General features: G+C 33.8%; 1 protein-coding gene across 1 annotated transcript in view; it reads left to right on the top strand.

The window, feature by feature from the left end:
* VPS50 (VPS50 subunit of EARP/GARPII complex) overlaps positions 1-13,809 on the top strand; it is a 119,208-nt gene that overhangs the window by 20,498 nt on the left and 84,901 nt on the right. Inside the window, exons 3-9 of the mRNA XM_008149054.3 lie at positions 3,854-3,976; positions 5,072-5,143; positions 7,200-7,253; positions 8,082-8,152; positions 8,869-8,986; positions 9,068-9,103; positions 10,288-10,370. Of these exons, the coding sequence (XP_008147276.3) occupies positions 3,854-3,976; positions 5,072-5,143; positions 7,200-7,253; positions 8,082-8,152; positions 8,869-8,986; positions 9,068-9,103; positions 10,288-10,370 (557 nt within the window). The remainder of the gene's footprint in view (positions 1-3,853; positions 3,977-5,071; positions 5,144-7,199; positions 7,254-8,081; positions 8,153-8,868; positions 8,987-9,067; positions 9,104-10,287; positions 10,371-13,809) is intronic.

Raw genomic sequence — 13,809 nt, 5'->3', positions numbered from 1 at the left:
GAAATTTTACCTATTCTCATATTCTCTAAATGCCAGCCTTCCATCAGATATGAACTCACTATCCCTTGATGCCCTTTGTTTCCTGTCTCTCTCCTTTCTGTTCTGCTTTGCATCGTTATTGTTCTTCGTCTCCCTCCTATTGCTTCCCTTATGTCTGCCTTGTATCATTATTGTTTATTCATCTTCATCCTATTACTTTAGCAGCTATCTGAGAGGAAAGCTGTCTTTGTGCATGACCTAGTGTTGAGGATTTTTACATTGTGGGAATTGAAAAAAAAGTTAAATTGAAATATATGGCTTGAGTGGGAACGGTATAGAGCTTTGAAAGTAGGCAGATTATTTCCTCCTGATTGTATGAGAAAGAGATTTTATTTTATTTTTCCAAAAAGAACTTTTGTTTTTATTCCTTTACAATTTAGTTTATAACTTTAATTATAGTTTTACTCCAGCTTTAATTCTGGGGTGACATTGATGTACTTTTTCTTTATTTTAGGTGTAGTTGATTACCCTTGCAGGCAAACTGTGGCATATTTGATGGTCTGTAGTTATTGACAAATTATTTTTGAAATTTTAAGTTTTCCAGAACCTTCTACCACTATTGATGATAATATGTGTTTTTTAGTTACTATATGTGATATAAAATTTACTATAAAAATAAAGTCCTTTAAAATTTTTAGAAATAGTTCTTACCTTAAGTATCTAATATTACTGTACTTTTAAAAAAGTGATGTATTTTAATAGGTATAAGGAGTTTCATTTGTTCTTTTCCCTTGATTTTGCCTTTTAATTTTTTTTGTAGGAAGTCTTTTGTTTATTTTATTTGCATAAAACTTTGCCTCATACATATATATTGGCTTGCAAATTTGGTTTTGATTTAGGTGAAGAATTAGGCTTTTTTGTATATCTCCAATCCTAGGAAACCAGTTACATAATGGCAAAATTATGGAGTAATTGTGGTAAGAATATGCAATCTAGATGCTTTGTTTTTTTCCTAATTTACATGCATAAAATATCCCTAAAATCATTTAACATTTATTGTTATTTCTAGTTAGGAGACATAAACCTTTCATGCAGAGTTTGTGGAAAAATTTGCCTATCAAAACAAGAATACGTTGTTTTTCCTTTCTTTTGTCCTTTTATACCCCTTTTTAAAAAATATAACTCACTGTGCAATTAATTTCAGTTTGTTCAGTGATTATTATCTACAGTGTGGCTCGGCGCTGCAGGGCATAGTGATGGAGTAACACGGAGAAATCTCAGTTCTCAAGTGTGTAATCCAATCGAGCAGGCAGAACTAAGGGCGAGGAAGCCTTTGGAGACGATTAGGAGAAACAGTCTTATAGCTACAAGTGCAGTGGGATAAAAAGGTGCTCGGGGTTCTAAACAGAGTGGAGTTTGAATGAGATTAGATTGATGTTTTCACACAGGAGCCACTAAGTTGTGTGAAAGGAGAGGGTATTTTATAGGCATATAGTGGTGGGCATTTGTTTTGGATTGAATTCTTCTTTAGGTGCTTGCTTCTTTTTCTGCCTTTCTTGGTTTTATCCCTTTCCTTATTCTAATTTACTTACCGTGTCAAGTGTTACATGTCAGTTCTCTGAAATTATACGAGTTTGCCTGCTCTCTGTGATATAATTGCTCAGTTCTCCAGGAAGAAATGACATTTGACCTTTTATATACATACACAGATTGTACTTTTTTTTCTCTCACAGATTCATCACATTTGTGAAATGTACACTTATGAGATATTTATAAATGAAATCATATTTTTCCTTTGGCATTCTTATAACTTTGGATATTTGTTTCACTGTTATTTTGAGTGTGTGTGTGTGTGTGTGTGTGTGTGTGTGTGTGTCCTTTGTAGGTGACAAAAACTAGGCATGGAGAAACGAAGTAAACTGTCCAAGGTTATTAGCAGAGTTGCAACTAAAACCCAAATGTCTTTACCTTTAGATCAATCATTTAGGTGATATATCGATAACTTCAGCATGTAGTTACATGTTATTGGCATGTATACATTTAAGGTAAAGTGCTCATTCATTGCAGTCTCTTTTAATTTTTAGTTTAGCTCCATACCTGATGTTTTCCAATCTTAGTAATTTTTGTAACCTCAGGGTTTTTTTGTTGTTGTTTGTTTGTTTGTTTGTGGTACCAAGTACATTTATTTGCTACTTGTGCTGTGGAATTCCTAGGGAGGCAACATTACCATATCCTTATTTGGACCTTATTTCTAGCCTTAGCTTGCAACATTGGAAGATGGTATTTCAAATGCCAGTGGACTTTTAGGGAGGGAGATTTCCAGAAAGTTTTGATCTCTTTTCGTATTTTCTATGTCAATGTCATTTTACAGTTGTTTGCAGGGAGCTTGCCTGTGGGTAGGCTAGCTGAGAACCCTTCTGCAAGTGGTGTGGGTTTAACCGTCTGTTCTTCAGCGCCGCTGTCCAGGGTACTACACAGAGTAGTGTGTTTTAGATCTATCTTCGCTCCCAAATATAGCCCCACTGATTTCTTACTGTACTCATGGTATCTGATTGCATACGGAATTGGTGATGGCTGTATCTTTGACCTTTTTTTTTGTTAATGTATCTTGTAAGTTGAGTTTTGGTACTAAAGAGGCATTTTCTTTTTCATGCACTTACTTTGCCTTCTCTTAAATTTACCGGAATTTGAAACTTAAACAATTAAATATTCTCTTGACCTTCAGATTTATTGCTCTAATATTTTAGCTTAGATCTATCCAGAGGAGATAATTTTACGTTTAGCAGGTTTACAAATGTAAAATATCAATCAAAGCCTAACAGGTATATGACATAAGGCTTTTTAAAAAATATGAGGCTTTCTTTTTATTGAAAACTATGCCCTGCAATAAAATAATCTGGAGTGCTTCTCTTTGGCAAATAATGTCCTCTAACTGACCATATAATTTTTGTGTATTTAATTAGAATTCATTAAGAATTTTAAAGTATTATTTTAATGACTATAAAATGATTTAAAATAATTGTTTCGTTTTGTGTACTTAAATGTATAATCAAATGACTAAATTGTTATATATCTGTAATAACGTCTTGATTAATTAGTGTGGTTAAGAGAGGGTACCGGGATTACTGAAATTTCCCAGTTAACTGAAGGTTTATTCAAGTAAGCAATGAAATGGCATAGGTGAGGATGCTGACCTTAGGTGTAGGATTTGTCTGTCAAGCTCTTTTTAGTTACATGAAGTCATAGAAGTCCCATTGTGTATTATTAGGAAGGAGAAAATTATCAGATGTCGAGCAGTCATTTCACAATTGTGTCATTAGCTGCAGTATTAGTAGACTTGGAAGGAAGTCTCATGGACTTGCAGAGCTAAACTGGTGAAGCTTTTCTGGAGCCAGTGTTAGCTGAGCAGTGAGATTTTTCAGCAGAAGGAAGGATGTCAGCTTCTCAGGGGTCCCCAGTGCCGATTGTGACTCAAATGTCACTGAGATGTTGTTCCCTGTTTATCTGTGTGAGGCAGATTTTAGAATGTTGTAAAATGATGAAAATGTGTCTGCATGTGGGATGTATGTATGACAGATACTAGATGGTTGTTTTTTCCTTTCATTAAACATCTAAGTTCTCTCAACTACTAGTTGGCACACAAGGAATTGAAAATCAAATCTGAATGATCAAACTGGCTGTTTTTTTCTTCAATAGATGAATAGTTTTTAGTGTTTGACTATTTTCATGAACTTTCCTGTTTTCTATCAGTTTGTCTCCTTTGTCAGAATGATTCCCTGGATTTGTGATTATTAAAGAAGATGATTATTTATTTCCATGTAGATAGAACTATAACAGCTACAAGTACTGTAATTGTGATTTTTTTTTCTTAAAGGAGGAATTCCGAGAACTTCGAGAACAGCCTAGTGATCCTCAAGCTGAACAAGAACTAATCAATAGTATTGAACAAATATATTTTTCTACAGACTCATTTGATATTGTAAAATATGAGCTGGAGGTAAAAGAAATTCATTAAAACCTGTCTAAAGCCCCCCCCCCCCTTTATCCCCCAATGATTGCATTTGTGAGATTTGAATGCTTTTTAGGGATGTTATATTTTTTGATACCAGGATTGGTCTGTAATGACCATATTGTGATTCAGTGAACTGTCTGCATTGTTTAAAGGTGAAACTATTTTTAAAAACGTAAAATTAAGTACAGGAGTAGAATATTGGTCCAGGAAACATTTCTGTACTTTTGTTTTTTAACTGTTAACTTACAGTATGTTAATATGCTGCCTCTATTTTATTTTATGTTAAATATGTTTAGAAAAGCTCTAGGATTTTTAATCATGGATATCTATATAATTGTGTAGTCATGATAAGTATCCCTATGCCATAATGTTTACAATATTGGCATTTTAAATTTATAAGAACTTAAAAAAAAAGCCAGAATAGTAAAATTTGTTTTCACACAAAACCAAACACAATGTGCATATACATACTTTATATGCAGTCCATATAAAGGCATTCCCCATCTCATTCTGCGGCCTCATGCATCAGTTGACTGAGACTTGGAGTCTAAGTTGGAGTTTCGCACCTACACAGTGGTATTCTCTTTTGGTAGTTTCCCGTGCTATCCTGCGAAAGCCAGTGTATAATCTAGCGTGTACTCCAACAGCTGTCACTGTCGCTCTGAGGTGCTTAGTTACTACTCATGGCACTTCAGGGGGGAATATGCTTTGAATTCTGTCACAGAGAAGTAGGAATATACCTGTGCTGGTAGAGTAGGGCATTCTCCTGTCACAGATCGTGAAAGCAGTGTCTCCTAGCATAGGAGTCAGGGTTCCCAATGGTAGTGGGATTTCCTGGAAGTGGGAGGTAGCTGGCAGTGGAGATGGTGGGCTGGGCAAGGAGTACAGAGGGTAGGGTAACAAAGATGTGTAGGCTTTTGTGTCTGGAGTCTACAGGGGACGTAGGGAGGGCAGGAGGAATGAACATGATTGAGATGTGACACTGTTTTATATGCACAGTTCATAAGTTAGAGGTATACAGGTAAATGACACCAAACTAAACAATTTATTTTATGTTTCTCTAATGGATTTGTTTTTTAGAAGCTCCCTCCTGTTCTCAATTTGCAAGAATTAGAGGAGTACAGAGACAAATTGAAACAACAACAAGCTGCAGTGAGTAAAAAACACATTTCTTTGTGACAGAACCGTGAATGAAACACAGCATAAAGGTGTAATGTTTTCAGGTGTTATGGTTTAACTAATATAGTAACATACTAAACAAACCATACTTAACATGACTTTTTCTCAACTGATACATTTATATTAAAATATAATGCATATTCAGAACTGGAAGATTTTTCCTCTGGAATCCTAAATGTGATGAAAGAATTTTGAACTCTTTTTTTTTTTTTTTTTTTTTCAGATTACTAAGTACCTTTAGGCTCCTTGTCATGCAAAACTACCCACAGTTTTGTAAGGAGTTGTTTGTTTGTTTGTTTGTTTGTTTTTATCTCAGAATAAAGGTTCCCATTTCTTGTTAAAATAGGTCCAAAGAGAATACAGGTATAGGATTCAGAAAATCTGAATTGTAGTCACTTAGCTTTGGTAAATAAATCTCTTTTGTTTTATCTGTGAAGTGATGGATTAGACCAGCATTTTCTTTAATGCCATAAAATTCTATAATTCTATATTTCCTCACGTTAGGCTGAACTACTTTTATAAAATTCAGTCTATACGTAGTTACTACTATGTTTAAGATTACTCATCTGGAAAATGAGGAAACATGTAACCCATTTCTATAGATTGACATGAATGCTAATTGAGATAATGTAGGGAAATCACTTAGTATACTGCCTAGCACACTGCAAAATAACAAAAACTACATAGCCAATTTTTAAAAAATATGTTTTTATTGATTTTAGACAGAGAGGAAGGCAGACACAGAGAGAGAGAGAGAAACATTGATGTGATAGTGAAATATTGATTGGCTGCCTCTTGCACACCCCCTGCTGGGGATTGAGCCCACAACCCAGACATATACCCTGACCGGGAATCAAAATGGTGACCTCTTGGTGCATGGGATGACACTCAACTAACTGAGCCACCCCAGCCAGGGCTACATTGTCTATTTAAAAAAAAACAAAAAACCCAATTTGGTAAAATTAGGTGGATTTTTATCTGGGTACATCTACAAATTCATATCTATACACATCTGTACATATATGTACAAATTCAAAGCAGATTAAGAAAGCATGAAAAGATTAATGCCATTTGTAAGTGTGTGTGTGAGTAATGTTTCGTTCTCAGTTGGCCTGGGGGAGGGAAACCCATTGTGTTTCCTGAGCAAACATTCACTAAATAACTTCAGTGTGCCCTGCTTTGTGCTAGACTTGGTATCACATAGTGCAGTGGTCGGCAAACTCATTAGTCAATAGAGCCAAATATCAACAGTACAATGATTGAAATTTCTTTTGAGAGCCAAATTTTTTTAACTTAAACTATATAGGTAGGTACATTGTTATTAACTTAATTAGGGTACTCCTAAGCTGGCCTTTGCTAAAAACGTGGTATTTTGTGGAAGAGCCACACTCAAGGGGCCAAAGAGCCGCATGTGGCTCACGAGCCGCCATTTGCCGACCACTGACATAATGTAATCTGACAGAGGCCCTTGAAATTGTGAAATAAGAGCCTCGTGTTTAAAATCATTATAATTAACTTACATTATTCATGGAATTGGCTCAGAAAACCTGAAGTATCTCCATAGCATTCCAAAAAACACATGTTCTCAATTCTTCAGAAGGAATGGACCAAAATACCATTTGTCTTCTTATGTGGTACAGAAGGATCTGCAGGGCGCAAGGACATTCCTGTTTCCCAGATATTGTCTTCATAAGTTCAGTTGGTTAAACACTTATTTATCTTAACAAGTTCATCTACTAATGCAAATCCTGAACTCTTAAAGATGATTAAACTTTTGTGTATGTTAGTCAAATCAGATAATGATACCCTGATACCCAACAGTTATAATGAACATTTGTTGAGTACTGTGCTCGGTGCTGTACCTCTTTTACTAATTTCATAGCCCAGAGAGATATGTGTGGTCATAGCATACTGTAAAATTTGTAGGGAAGACCTGTAGAATATTCTTGGAAATTTAAAAAATATAAAATGTAATAGGAAGCATGAGGTTTTTTTCTTACTTCCTTTGTTTGATGGCATGTTTTTATAGGTATCTAAAAAAGTAGCAGATTTAATCCTTGAGAAGCAGCCTGCTTATGTAAAGGTAAAATAATATTTGTTATTTTCAGTAGTGAAATTTAAAAAATGAGTGATTTAGTCCTAAAACTATTGAAATATTTTAATTTATTCTTTTGTCTATAGTTTTGTAGCAACATATTCACTGTGTGTGTGTGTGTGTGTGTGTGTGTGTGTGTGTGTGTGCTCATTTGGGGGTATTTGCCAAACTGAAGAAATGAAAGAGTTTTTATAACTGTTTCTAAAGTAATATCTTTGGTTTTCCACACTGTAGAATAGCCAGTGAAAATTGCTTTTATATTCTTTGTAACATGTAGATTATTAATAATGAACGCTCAATGGCAGTATAACAATTTGTCTTTAAAACATGATAAAATTGGAATTGTGCAGCAGAATCTGTCTTTTCAGTAGAAAAATCAGAGACTTCATAATCCATTGTAATACCTGCTAGTGTTCAGAAGAAAGCATTCATTGTCAAAGCATCTTAGCAAACAGAAATCATATTTGTCATATTCTTGATTACCTTGTGAAATTCTGTTGGGTAGAAACATTTAAGTGGATATATTAGTCTTTATTTATGCCTGTATAAAGCAGGTTGGGTCTAGATTTCCTTATAAGCAATACTAACTAAATATTTTGTCATTTGTTGTTGTGAAAATCAATAGAAGATTGTCATTTTAAATAATTTTGTTGAAATATATACCAACAGTTTTCAGGTTCAGGTATTTTTTTTGCTACTTTGTTTTCCAAGCAGGTTTTTCTTAGAAACCCACTAAAGGTTTTGTTAGAGTACCATATGAATAGGAAAGAAAAATAAAATGCCTCAAATAATAACCTGTACCTAATCTTTCCATAGGAACTTGAAAGAGTTACCTCATTACAGACAGGTCTTCAGTTAGCTGCTGTTATCTGCACAAATGGGAGGAGGTATCACAGTTGATGATATTTTTCTTCTTTAAACTGGAAAACATTTCAAGGAAAACTATGAAACTATCATTGATAATTGATTTTTTATTATTATTGTAATTTCTAGAATACAACTTAGTAACATTATATATTATGATCCAAAAATTATACTAAGAAGGTATGTGAGAAATGTCTGTACATCTAGTTATAGCCTAAAAACATTACTGTTTTTGTATTGCTTAGATTAGTGCTTCTCAAACTATCTATGGTGAAGGACCAGTCGTTTTTTTTTTTTTTCTTTTTAAATTTCTAACTTGTTAGAGGGTGTTATTTTTGTAAAATGCAATAAAAACAAAGTACTAGGGAAATGGGGAAAAACAAACCAACCAAAGACATACAAAATACAGTCCCAATTATTTATTTATTTATGAAACATAAAATTGTTATGTCAACTTTCTCCCTAAATGTTTTTAAATGCTTATTTTCAGTTTCTTTGTACTTTTCTTCTGATGGGCCAGTGACAGTTTGAGGATTGGCACTAGTCCACCCACCACACTTTGAGTAATGCTGGCTTAGATTGAGCCGTTGAATAGATTTGTCCCATAAATCTGTGATAGTAGTCATGCCTAGTTTTAAGAGTAATCAAGGATACTGCCTTATTAGTTACCTATTGTTTTGTGTGGATAATATTCTTTTTATGTTAGAAAAATGTAACTATTTATTGTTCTCTTTTGCAGGCACTTGAATATTGCAAAGGAAGGTTTTACTCAAGCGAGTTTAGGCCTCCTTGCAAATCAAAGGAAACGTCAGTTGCTGATTGGACTTCTGAAATCTCTGAGGACTATAAAAACATTGGTATATACAGGTTACTTTTTAAAATTAAAACTTAATTTTATGGTTGAGACAGGTTTTACCTTTGATTTTTTTTTTTTCCAGCAAAGAACAGATGTGCGCTTGAGTGAAATGCTAGAGGTAAGTTAATAAGGCTTGGAAATTTGGCCATCTTGATAATATGAAATAGAAAAATTATAGTGAAAAAATTCAGATGAGCATTTTTCTCAAATTGGTAGATGGTATAAAGAGCCCTTTTAGACATACAAAGGTACTATCTCTAGAACATTTTTCTATTGACATAATGTGCTTCATTTAGAAAAAATTATATGGAGAAATATTTAGTTTGTAGCAACATGGGAATGTGAACATCAGCATCTTCTGATTGTATTTGCACTCAAATAATAATAAAATTGTCTTTTTCCTCTAACGTATAGTGGTAATTTAGGATATATTTCACATATTAGTTATGTTTGCTATCTCATGTTAATTGGTTTTCTGAGTGAGCTATGTGTTTTCTCTTCGATGGTTTCTTAGCATTCTCAGTCTACTTCTGTTACAAAGTTCACAAAAGCCTAATCTTCTGTGTGTGCTTCCCTATTACCACTGAAGCTCCTTAGGGTAGGAACTTTATCTCAGCATCCCCATTGGTTTGAATTGCTTTGTTGAACTTAGATATGACCTTAAGGAAAGAAATTTTTTAAGGGTTTTCTGTGTAATCACTGTATTACTTCTAAACTATTATGATTAACTGGGGTTTGTGACATCCATATGAAAAATTCTTTTGACATTAAATTAATGTTTAGGTGATAAAAATATTGAGGCTATTAATGAATATTTTATTTTTTTCCAAATTTATTTGTTTTTAAAATATTTATTGATTTCTTGGTGGTAGAACTGTTGAGTGCTGTGGTAGAACTGTTGAATGTTGATTACAGGTAGAATGCATAATTGTTTTGGAACATTTTATGTAAACATTACTGAACGAGGAATGTTGATAGTTAAAAAGCACTTTCCCCGGGAAGCAGCTTGTAATCCTATATAGGTTTTATCCACATGTCATGGTCATAGAGAGCTGTGACTGTATATTTGAGGAAACAGAATATTTTTTTCTATGCATACATTTTAAACGTTTTACTAGTAGGTCTGGACCTCCTTGCCTCTCTCTATTTTATTATTTGTTATTGGTATTCTAATCCTTACATAAAAGAAATTAAACTTTTCTGGTTCTGTAACTTTTGGATAGAGGATGAACAGAGATTTCTTTTCTTCAGGGGCTTTAAGGAAAATGTCTCCAGTCTAATGACTTCTGTTGTTATCTTAAGGAGGAAGACTACCCAGGAGCTATTCAGTTGTGCCTGGAATGTCAGAAAGCTGCCAGCACTTTTAAACATTACAGTTGTATAAGGTAAGGCAATACAGAAACCTTAAAGCTGACTCTGTTGCCTGTTTTTAATGTAGGAATTGTGTTCTAAACAATATTAATAAACATTAAAAATAAATATCAAGTGCTCTGTTCTTTTAACATTCTTGGTTCATAAGTGGGTAGTACAATAAAATTACAAATAATAAATATTAAGGTATGAAAGATCAGATACCCTTTCTTTTCACCTCACAGACACTCGTATTCTTTCTAATCTCATTGATTTCATTTTTATAGAGACGTAGAGAATACATTTAACTCTTCACATCCCCATGGCATCACTTGGGAATTCTTCCTCCTTAACTTTGCCCAGCTTATAAATATTGAGAGTGTTATTGTAGTTTGTTTTTCAGATCTAGATGGTTCTAGTGTTTGGCTCATCCTGATAATAATTTTTGTGGAACTTACTTTTTATCATAGTCATGCTTGTAATATTTAAGTGACTAATGTGTTACATCTTTTGTTTAGTTATTTATAAAATGTACAATGTAAAAATGGCTGCTGCATCCTTTGCTACTAGTTCGAACTTTATTAATGGATGTTTGGTTGGCTTAAAAAGAAGTTTTTGTATTACTGATGCCAGTACCTTGGGAGGCTCTAATCCCCAGGTGTAATTCCCATCATTGCTCTAAAACCATCACAAATAAACATAACACTCTAACTAAAATAGTGTTCTTGCTAAGCAAATCCAGTTTCAAATTAAATTCATATGTATGGTCGAATATAGCCCCTTAGTTTCTCCTGTATAGAAATTCTGGCAGATAATCAGTGAGCATGGTTCACTGATGTTATAGATGTTGATTGCGAGTATTTTAAAAATAAAAAGATTACGGTAGACCAAAACACTAATACACCTTTGAATTGAATTTTTTTAATATACTCTGACATCATAGGTCTCTGCTGAGTGTAGGGTAAGGGCTAGATATTTCCCTCCTAGAGATGCTCTTTAAATATTTATGGTATTTTTTTCTTTAGGATCATGCATATTGAAACAACACACTTTTATTGGATTAGGAAATACATAGTTGGGTAGTACTGTGATATTTTGGTTTTACTCATTTGAAAAATTTTAAAAGGCCTCCTGGGTCCTGGAAAAGGGTAGCACACATTTAGTTCATTATGTGGTGATAAATTCGTTAGAGTGAGCACAGCTTATTTATGAGCAAGTGAACATAATTCAGGCAGTTACATAAAGGCAAAAATAAAAAGAAATTATAATAAAATTCCTGCCATTTTCATGGACTCAACTTGATGACATATCTAATTATTCTACTTGTATATCCCATGTTTATTATATGCCGGGTGCTCTGCTTTGGAATTGATTATATAATGTAAACAATATTATCTCTAGAGAACATAATCTATAAAGAAGGACTGGAACTGAAGAAGGCACAAGTGGGATGGGGCCTTAGGGAGAAGGAAGTTGAACACACAGTGGAAGTGTTGGGATCTCACTTTCCTTAGGGGGTCAAGATGAAGGAGGACCTGAAGGGAGTGCAGGGGTTGAGCTAAACAAGATCTGAGGGGTTGTGGATATGAGATTGATGAAGTTTGATGATGAAGTTTGTTGCAGAGATGGCAAACAAAGTGAGGACTGGCTTTATAGCAACAAATAAGTCAGAATTGACCTTGTTGGGGACAGATTTGGTTGATGTATAAGTATAGAATGAGGAAATTTTATAAAGAGGAGAGATGTGCAATTGAAAGGGAGAAACCTGAATAATTGAAAATTGATGGGAAAGAATGAGAGGTTGAAAATAAAATAGAGTACATAATATATTAAGACTGCAGGGATTGTAGTAGGAAGGAATGAGTATGGAAATTTGGTGGAAGGAAATTGAGGGAGTAGGTGACAGGTGTTGACACTTTATTTTTTCCATTAAATGGAAATTTTATTTTAGCTGTGCTAAAGTAAATGTCTTACTGGATCAGAGTTAGTTATATAAAATGTTTTTGAAAGAAATTCTCATTTGGGCTTTTTAGAGTTAGCATGAAGTAGCTTCTAAGTACTTTTTAATTAACGTATATAGTGATATGTGGAGGAGGTGTGATGACAGCTATCTGACCTGGTCAAGTTTTGAAACTGAAAAGATCTGTAATGATGATTTAAATTAATAATTGTTTTATTTTAGATAATACAATATATAAGAATTGTGCTATGTTTACATATGTGAGTCATCCAAGTAATAAGAATAGTTTGTCATATTCTTTGAAAATAGGTAAAAAATACATGCACAAAAAATACATTGATGACCAAGGAATCTATTGTAATGGGTTTCCTGGGAAAACTGGTTGAGTTGTGTTTTTAACTTGGTGAGTTAGTGACAGCAGGAAGCAGGGGTGCTAGTTGGAATTGTTTGCTGGAGATGACAGCCCCTCCACCAAGAAGTCTCTCCCCCACATTCCTGCACGGTTGCCTTTGCTGGCTACCATTCATCCTGCCAAAACCAGTCCCCTTCCCCCTTCGACTCTTATTTCACCCTTATTTCATCCTAGTTGGGAGAACATGAGAAGTTTGTTCACTTCTTGTAGATATATGACATGGGATATACAGGTAGAATAATTTGATATGTCATCAAGTTGAGTCCATGAAAATGGCAGGAATTTTATTACAATTTCTTTTTATTTTTGCCTTAATTAATTAGATGCACCTTTTTTTTTTTATTGTACACATTTATTTCCTTTTGCACTTTTTTTCCTGGTCTTCTGAATACAATATTGAACCTCTTCTTGGTCTCTTCAGACATGATTCATCAACACTTTATTCCTTTAATTTACCTGGAGCTGTGGAATTTAGCCAAAGCAAAGATTTAGTCTTTGCTTGGACCTGAGTGAATCAGAATGAAAGATCATTTAACACTCTGGTAATCATGGGAATAGTAATTAATTTCCAACTGAATTTACACTTTGATTTTTGTTAATATTTATATTTATTTTCATTCCTGTGGATGACTAGAGAATTATGAAATACATTTCCTTTAGAAATGTCCTTTAAGAAAACTATGATTTAGAGCATTTTTGAATTTTGGTGTGATTTTTAAAAAAATATATTGTTGTCAAGTTCATATGTATAGTGAACCTGCTTGTCTACTTCTTAATTTTCCTTGGTAGATTTTATATTCCTCCTTTCTTTCCTAGTTACATTGATCCTTTATTGGAAATAAATTTTTTGGTAGAAGGAAGGGACCCTGAGTCTTAGGAGTAGATTACATGATTTGGAAAGGAGGAAAAAAGAACTCACATATTTGCTTCTGTACAAAGAGCCATTGATTGTATACCTAGTAAGTCTCAGGTTATATGACTATATAGTTTAAAACATGAAATACCAAGTAATAATGATGTAATCTGTTGGTTGAAAAATGAAAGAAAACAGGTCCTTATTTAGTACCTTGTATCTTCCTTGAGATGTGCTGTGTTTCAGCAT

This window comes from Eptesicus fuscus, chromosome 14 (assembly GCF_027574615.1).
Source record: "Eptesicus fuscus isolate TK198812 chromosome 14, DD_ASM_mEF_20220401, whole genome shotgun sequence".
Taxonomy (NCBI): domain Eukaryota; kingdom Metazoa; phylum Chordata; class Mammalia; order Chiroptera; family Vespertilionidae; genus Eptesicus; species Eptesicus fuscus.
Note: the sequence above shows the minus strand (reverse complement) of the source record. Positions and strands in the feature narration are given on the sequence as shown.